At 32.7% G+C, this 7,782-nt stretch overlaps 1 protein-coding gene across 1 annotated transcript; it reads right to left on the reverse strand.

Moving 5' to 3' along the window:
• Window positions 1-1,360: 1,360 nt before the first annotated feature.
• LOC109828139 (squamosa promoter-binding-like protein 17) lies at window positions 1,361-4,412 on the reverse strand. Its single transcript, XM_020395169.1, has 3 exons — window positions 4,095-4,412; window positions 1,937-2,067; window positions 1,361-1,850 (listed from the first exon to the last, which is right to left on the reverse strand). Exons 1-3 carry the CDS (start codon window positions 4,358-4,360, stop codon window positions 1,480-1,482), a joined length of 768 nt encoding a protein of 255 aa, XP_020250758.1. The 5' UTR covers window positions 4,361-4,412; the 3' UTR covers window positions 1,361-1,479.
• Between the last annotated feature and the right edge of the window lie 3,370 nt (window positions 4,413-7,782).

Here is a 7,782-nt window from a genome sequence, read left to right on the forward strand (position 1 = left end):
TTTCTATAAAGTAGGATTTTATTTTTCATGTTATGAAACAAACATAGATAGAAAAAAAAGGATTCCATGAATTCATAACCTTGTCTTAAAATTTTTTATGGAATAAGTAGGAATCCATAAAAATGGATTCCTAATCCTATTCTTGCCCACTAGTGAACCAAACACCCCCTTATCATTAGAGTTTCGATAGGAATAAGATCATTGTCATTCGTAATAGCAATTTCAATAATTTGAGATATTAATTACAAAATAACTCAAGAATTGTAATATATATCGAAAGAATCCTTAAGAATAATTGTGAAATTTACAAGGTTAACCTGATTTATGAGTGGAATTTCTGAAGATATCATTTAGAGATTTATCTAATAATGTTCTTGTTAATTTTAGGCAGGTTGACTTATTTGCTATAAGTACAATGAATGTCTTCCTGGTTGTGAAGATGTTGGATTAACATGTTCGCATGTGTTAGAATATAAAACTATAATTCTTAAGTCTTATCATAACTTCAGAGTTTTGATGTAATGATCAGGTATAACTAAATCTAACGGTATGCACTGCAGAGTGAGATCTACCAGTTATACAATTTATTTTGGGGCTATCTATAAAATTGTAAAAGTTTAGGCAAGTTGTTTTTACTTTTTTTTAAATGGCCTTGGTCCTAGGCTTTTAAAGTTAATTTATTATCATTTTCCCTTTTTATTCTTCTGGGCTGGTTTGTGGCCGATTTAAAATTCAGTATATTCTTTTCAGTTTAGCTGGATCAATGCTTGTAACTGTTACCATTTTGCGAATGGGATTTAAAATCGCATATTAGATTCAGTTAAACAATTTAAAATTACTTCCCAAAAAAATACTGTGAAAAGAATTATCTATCTTCCTGAATTTAGGATGTCTTTTCTAATTTGGCTTAAGTTTGCTTGCACGCGGCATACCATCTATTAAAAATTTCCAATAGATTTCTCATATCACCAGAGTTTTGAGGATTAAGATCACTGTCATTAGTCCGTAAGTTTAACATCAATTTTGATAGAATAGCACCAAACTCAAGTTCCTCAATTCTTAAATTATTTTGATATTTAACCCCTCAAATCGAGAGAGTGGAAGTAGCAATTGACGGGATCAGGTTGGAACAACTTATGAGAATGAGAGACCTGATAACAATTTCTATAATTTGAGGGACTAATTTCAAATGACTTAAGAATTGGGAAACTAAATGCCGAAAAAAAAAAACTTTATAGTAGTGGTGAGATTTGCAAGGTTAAGAAACAAGTTTTTGTAGTGTGTATGAGGAGAGAACACGTGACAGAGATTCCACCAAAAGAAAAACTTAAGCAGAGGGTCAAAAAAATATGTTCCATGCATAATGTTCATATGATCATATCCATATCAAAAGCTCTAAAATTCTCAAAGTAACAACCAGAAACTTCACATAAACCACAAATTAACCACAAATTAACGAATAACAGAAGTAGATGGGGATCAATTCCCCACATCATCTAACTGCATGAACTGCCTCTTCCTCTCAAGAGCTTGCTTGAGCTCATTAGGCATCCACATGAGTTCCAGTGCTTCAGGAGCCTTGAAATCCAGAGGATGACTCTTACCATCAAACGATATGATCGGAGCTCCGTCAAATATTGTAGAAGTAGAATCCGTAGGAGTTGGATTCCCGGTGAGGGAATTGCCCCGAGGCTGGGCTGACAGAAGAGAGAAAACACCTGGACCCTCTGATGCAGGTAGCTGGGTCCCACCCTGCCATTTCCTGCTCGTAGTTTGATCGCTAGCCATAATTCCAGCGAGCTGAGGGTAAGCAAAGTTCATGAGGAAGCCTCCCCATCTGCTGTTACCGTCTGTTTTAATAATAATAATAATAATAATAAAGTGAGATTGTGAGCTGACTGTGGATTAAGCTGAATTAGGATGAAAAGTTTCGAACCGTCGGAAGGTGATGAAGGCATTTGAGATGCTAAAGAAGAATGCTGTGGCTTCCTTCGGCGCTCGTTATGGCCAGCTAGCCTTCGGCGACAGCTACGCTTGTCTTGGTCGAATTCAGGAAGTTGGTGGAATCTGCGTGGAGACAAGTTGATAGGAAAGTAAAATTGTTTCAGAAAACAGCAGCGTATCGAGAAAGATGGCGTGGTTGTGCACAACAAAGAAACTATACTGGAGATTCATGTGTGAAGAGATTTTAAGAGAAAAATAATGATGGACAATTAGAAAGTCAGGACCAATACATAATTAAGCCCTATTTTTTTTAATGGCTTTAGGGGGGTTTTACATTGCATGCCTTTTGGAGACACTATGGTAGCCTTTAGTGTAACCTCTCTCAACGAGGTCCAGAGTTGCTCTCTTCTAGAGAGAACTGGCAAAGAAAAATCTTGCCTCTAGTTTTGATTACCTACGTTTACTTTTATCTGTCAAAAAAAAAATAAAGGAAAAGAGAGAAGGGAATGCAACTCAAATGGTAGTAATCCATTGAGTGTATCAGCATTAAATACCAAGGCCTTAAACAACTCATAAATGTTAAACCATATGTCCCAAAAAAAAATCAAAGGCTTGTAACTTCAAATCTACAGAAGCAAATTACTCCAAGAGAGCAAGTCAGCAAATAATATAACAAAACAACATATTACTTTTCTTCCGTAAATCTTCAAATAAATCCAGAATTGCATGCCACACAAAGCTACAAAAATAGTTTGCATAAAAAGAAAAAGAAACCTGTAGTAAGACAAGAAAGAGAATGTACAATTAATGATGGAATTACCGAGAGATGGGGAAAAAACAAATTAAACCTAACTTCATGAGTGCAGCCTCTTCTAATATATCAAAACTCTAAAATTACGGTGAGAGTTAAGGTTCTATAATTTCATACTCCAATATGCCAGGTGTTAGTCAATTGTAACTTTTCAAGTACAATAAAGATAATTATTGAAGTAGGATAAATTTATGAAAGTGGGATATTTTAGTAGGATAATAAAGGATAATTTTTTGAGGCGGGATAAGCTTGGTAAAAATGACAAGGAATAAATTCATAGAATTAAAAGTTATAAATTTATGCATTCTAATGATACAATACATTAATTTATCTATTTCTTATTTGCGAAAAAGTAAAAAAAATGACAGTTCAAGTCTTAGGAATATAGTATGAGGATGTAAGAAGTGCATTATTAAGTAGAGAAAATTAAGAAATCATGGTACTATGCAATCACATTAAAAACCACATAGATTACATAAGTAGTTCTTAGTTCATGTCATATATAACTTGTCTCATCCAAATTCAAATCAAAGATTAGTAGTTAGTCATGGAAAAAAGCATATACTTAACAATTGTAAGCAAGCATAATTTTGTAATATACATGAGAACAAAATTGTTCTAGTTTAGTTTAACTTTGAAAAGAGTAATAAATTTAGAAACTAGAACTGACCTTTTCAATATAGGATGGATGAAAAATGGGATAATGTTTTACAATTATCCCAGTTCTACTTTTGTACCCATTCTAATTGAGTAACACCTGAGAATTTCTAATTAACTAACACCATATAAATTATTTAGTTGTACTTTATAGTTCCACTTGACTAACACCCCCCCCCAAAAAAAAAATTGATCGATAGTATACCAAAGGTGTCGCAAAGCTCGAAAGTTATGGTGAGACTACAGTGTTACAATTTTCTATTTTAGCATGTCTATGCAGATTGGGTGCCCTTTTCATGAACACAATCTACACTTATGTGAAGATATATTTTTCCTTAGATCCACATTAAATTAATGATGGATGGAATGGAATTTGAACCTGTATTGCTCTAATACAAGTTAGAAGATCATTTCCAGTGCACAAAAACTTCAAACTTATGATAAGAGTTAAAACTTATAATTTGGTATTCTAACTCGAAATTCTAATCAAAATCCTAATTATGGGGGTAAACCAGAATCTAATCACAAATTGGAGCAAACAAATTTGCACCTAAGCAAGAATACCAATCAAACAACAAACTCAACAAAGATTCTAACAATTTGCCCAACCCAAATCTAATCAAAATTAATAATAATCACAAATAGAACCATAAAAAATGGAGAAAATTTTTATGATTCTGACCTGCTACACTGTTGACAGAACCTTTGCTCTAAGCCTGCAACAAGCACCATTGGTGACTTTGAGTGCATCCCACAGACTTTGTGCCTGCCATAGTAAGCCTTGGCTCCACTTAAATCCACACTGCAACCCTCCACTTGGCACCTTGGTGGCTGCTTTGTTAAGCTTTTGGATGAGGAAGAGGAGGAAGAAGAGCTTGAACTCCTTAACTTGAGACCATTCAGGGACTCAGTGGTGGAGATTTGCAGTGAGCTTGAACCCATCTCCATTTTTTTTTTTTTTTAGTTTGATAGTGAGATGAAAGAGGAAAAAAGTGGAGAGAAAGAGATACTTATTTCTAACAGGAGTGGGTGACCCATGGCTGCTTTCTTCTCATGCCTATAGGAAGTCCATGAGAGTAAACAATGACACACTAATTTTCTTTCTTTTTTAAACTCTTTTTGTAGAATCCACCCTCTATTTTTTTACTGTGGCTTTGTAGTATCATTCCAATTAAGGCTTGTACTAATTTTTTATATATAAGGCAAAAGTACTTTAGAATGCACCCTCTATTTTTAACTTTAGCTGTGTAGAGTATCAATCCAACTACTTTAGAATTCACCCTCTATAGGTTTATACTAATTTTTTCTACATAATGCAAAAGTGTGATTGAATTGAAATCATACTAATTTTTTATATTCCTTCGGATCTGAAATAAAATTTAAGAATAATAAAATTTAAGAATCTACTACTTCTAACATAAAAAAACATCATAATCACTATTTATACTACATTAACTACTATTATTGCTACAGTATGACTCATAATGTTAAAGATGCAACATATGATACGATCGATGAGTATTTTGCCTATTTATCCACTGTGCAAGCTGAAGTAACATTTTTGAACTTTGAAAAGATTTTTCATATCTTTTTTTATTCTTGCAAATGATGATTTTATTAGATATTTCATAAATATAAATTTTTTCAGCTCTATTGTAGAAAATGATAATACTTGTTAATTTGTGTATTATTTTATTAACTGGCTTGATGATTCACTCTGTAAATAGTAGTAAAAAAATTATCGCTGAAGTTTTTATAAATAGTTATATATAAAAATTATATTATCAAACTGGCGACAAATATAACTAGGTAAATAATACTCATGGTAACGCACAAGCTTAATACTAGTAGATTTATAAATGTGAAATTTTTACTACTTCTTACTAGCATTATACTTATGTAATCATTTGTAGCTTTATGTAGTCATTTCTAATGTGAAAAATAACAATATATACTTTATGCAATCATTTGATGCTAAACATTTTACTTTTGTATTGGTTTCATTATCTCGTATCAACTTTTATTACTTTCTTTATCTTTGATCCTTTCTTTGTAGGACTTACCTTGCAAAAGCTAGAGACTCAGTTAATAAAAATACGCATCAAGAAGGATCCATATGCAAGCAAGGGTCAAATAAAAAAGACAGTTCCTCCTCTTTAGTTCTTTCTTCATTCTAGCTTTTAGCTCTTCCTAGATTTCCATCTAACTTATGTCTCACAAGTCACAAAAGTGTATTCTGCAACATCTTCTACTGGACTTTATGAACTGGTTGGTAGGAGACAGAGTCTGGGTATCTGTAATTAAGGGTTTTTTTTTTTTTTTTAGGTAGGAAGAGGGCAAGTTGCCCTATATGACGGTTTTTTTTATGGATACCTATTAAACCATGCATACTTGCAAAGGTACCCCTCAAATTTTAGTATTTACAAACTATCCTAACATCATCTTTTAAAGAAAAATACCTTCTCAAATCAACAATCATCAACTTTGTTGGATGTAGCTTGTAAAAGTTTGACTACTTATTGTGTTTTTACATTGAAGCAACAGATTAGCCTATCAAAGTTAACAATTTGTTAATTTGTGGGCGTGTTTAACCCCCCACCCCCCAAGTTGATGATTTGAAAGTAATTTGAAAATACTGAGATTTGAAATTAGTAGTAAATACACTCAAAAACCTTATATTTAATTAGGCTGCGATTGCCTCTCAGAGCATCTCCAACAGCTTCCTTATTTTATTGGTATTCTAACTTTTGGAGAATTTTGGGCTTTTTTTTGGTCCAACAGATTCCCCATCTTATTCCCCAAAATAGGGATGAATGAGGAAAAAAGGGGAGTCTTTCCCAAATCTGGGGCATTCTTCAAATATTTGGGAAAAGCTTGGTCATGAATGCAGCACGTTCTTCAAGACGAGATGGAGGAGAAAATAAATATAAAACAAAATCCGTAATTACAAAAAAACCATGGGGGCACTTCCAATGCATAAGAGCATCCAAAAATAAGAATGTAGAATATTTTTATTATTGTAATAAATGCAGGATTCTTTAAAATGGGGAAGTTGTTGGAGTTAGGGTAAAAATAATTTGGAGAATATGACTTTTGCTTCCCTATTTTGAAGAAATTTTTGAGGAAACTGTTGGAGATGCTCTCATAGATTTGATAGGCTTTTGCATCTCCCTTCCTTTGCGTTATTTAAAAATCTTTGGTTTTGAGACATAGGGACATGGGGAACTAGTTTGCTCGGAAATCCGAGCAAACTCCCTTGTAAAATCTATGCAAAATCTGTGGTTTGTTGGAACTTGAAGCTTTGGAGGGTGGGCTTGTTGAAGTGGAGCCAATGGTGATGGTGTTAGTTTGGAAATCTCTTTTTGAACGAGAGGGAATATTAATTTTCTTATTTCCACATAGGGGAAGTCATGCTTTAGTTGGCTTCTTACTTTCTCCCCTTTTATTTTATTAGGTTAGGCAAACAATCTTTTTACTTAATTTGGCCACAATGCGAGAATTATTGGAGGATTCATTAAGAAATTAGAGTAGTTTGTTTCAGTCTAGATGACACTTAAATACCCTATTTTTTTCACCACGTTTACATTTCAATATTCTAAATTATAATAAATAGCATTTTAATATTCTAAGTTATAAAAAATATCATTTTAATATCTTAAATTATAAAAACTAGCACTTAAATATATTATTTTTTTCATCACCTTCTTAAATATTTGAAATTATAAAAAGTAACACTTTAACACTGTAAATTATAAGAAAGTAGTACTTTAATACCTTAAGTTGTAAGAAAGTAACATTTTAATACATTCTGTTATTTATTTGGATATATTTATGAGAATATTTGCATGCTAACTAATAAAAGAGACTAACCTGCTAATTTTTTTTTACAGTTTAAAATATTAAAATGCTACTTTTTATAACTGAAGATATTTATATGCAAAAACGGTGAAACAATAGGAGATTTAAGTAACCATACAGCCTTTGTTTAACGGATTGTGAGCCAGGCATCTTCGTTGCGGACTTTGTTCCTAAGATTGGTAACAGAGCCATTAAGGATGATGTGAGTTCTAAGAGCGATGTGCCATTATTAAATTAGATTGAGTCCTCAGCAAGGAATATTTAGACTAGAAAGTTTGTGCAGATTCGCTGCCCACCTGTAGCCTTGTGAGCATAAATGTAACTTGTATTCTCTACAGTACAACAGGACTCTCTGGTCTTGTTCGGCATTAGCAGCACTAACACCTAGTAATTATAATCAAGTGCCTAAACTGACAACTATAATCAAGTGCCTAAACTGACAAAGAGTTAGTATATCTGAAATTTTGAGTGCTGATACTTGCAAACTGAAGTTATGTGAAAAACAAATAAAT

The sequence above is a fragment of the Asparagus officinalis genome, unplaced genomic scaffold (genome assembly GCF_001876935.1).
Source record: "Asparagus officinalis unplaced genomic scaffold, Aspof.V1 AsparagusV1_Un757, whole genome shotgun sequence".
NCBI classification, from domain to species: domain Eukaryota; kingdom Viridiplantae; phylum Streptophyta; class Magnoliopsida; order Asparagales; family Asparagaceae; genus Asparagus; species Asparagus officinalis.

Excerpts from the sequence above, each read along its gene's own strand:
- LOC109828139 (XM_020395169.1), bottom strand. The coding sequence starts at position 4,360 with ATGGAGATGGGTTCAAGCTCACTGCAAATCTCCACCACTGAGTCCCTG. Across the intron at positions 2,068-4,094 it reads TTCTGTCAACAGTGTAGCAG|ATTCCACCAACTTCCTGAAT; the intron begins GTCAGAATCATA and ends GTCTCCACGCAG. Across the intron at positions 1,851-1,936 it reads GCCTTCATCACCTTCCGACG|ACGGTAACAGCAGATGGGGA; the intron begins GTTCGAAACTTT and ends TTATTAAAACAG.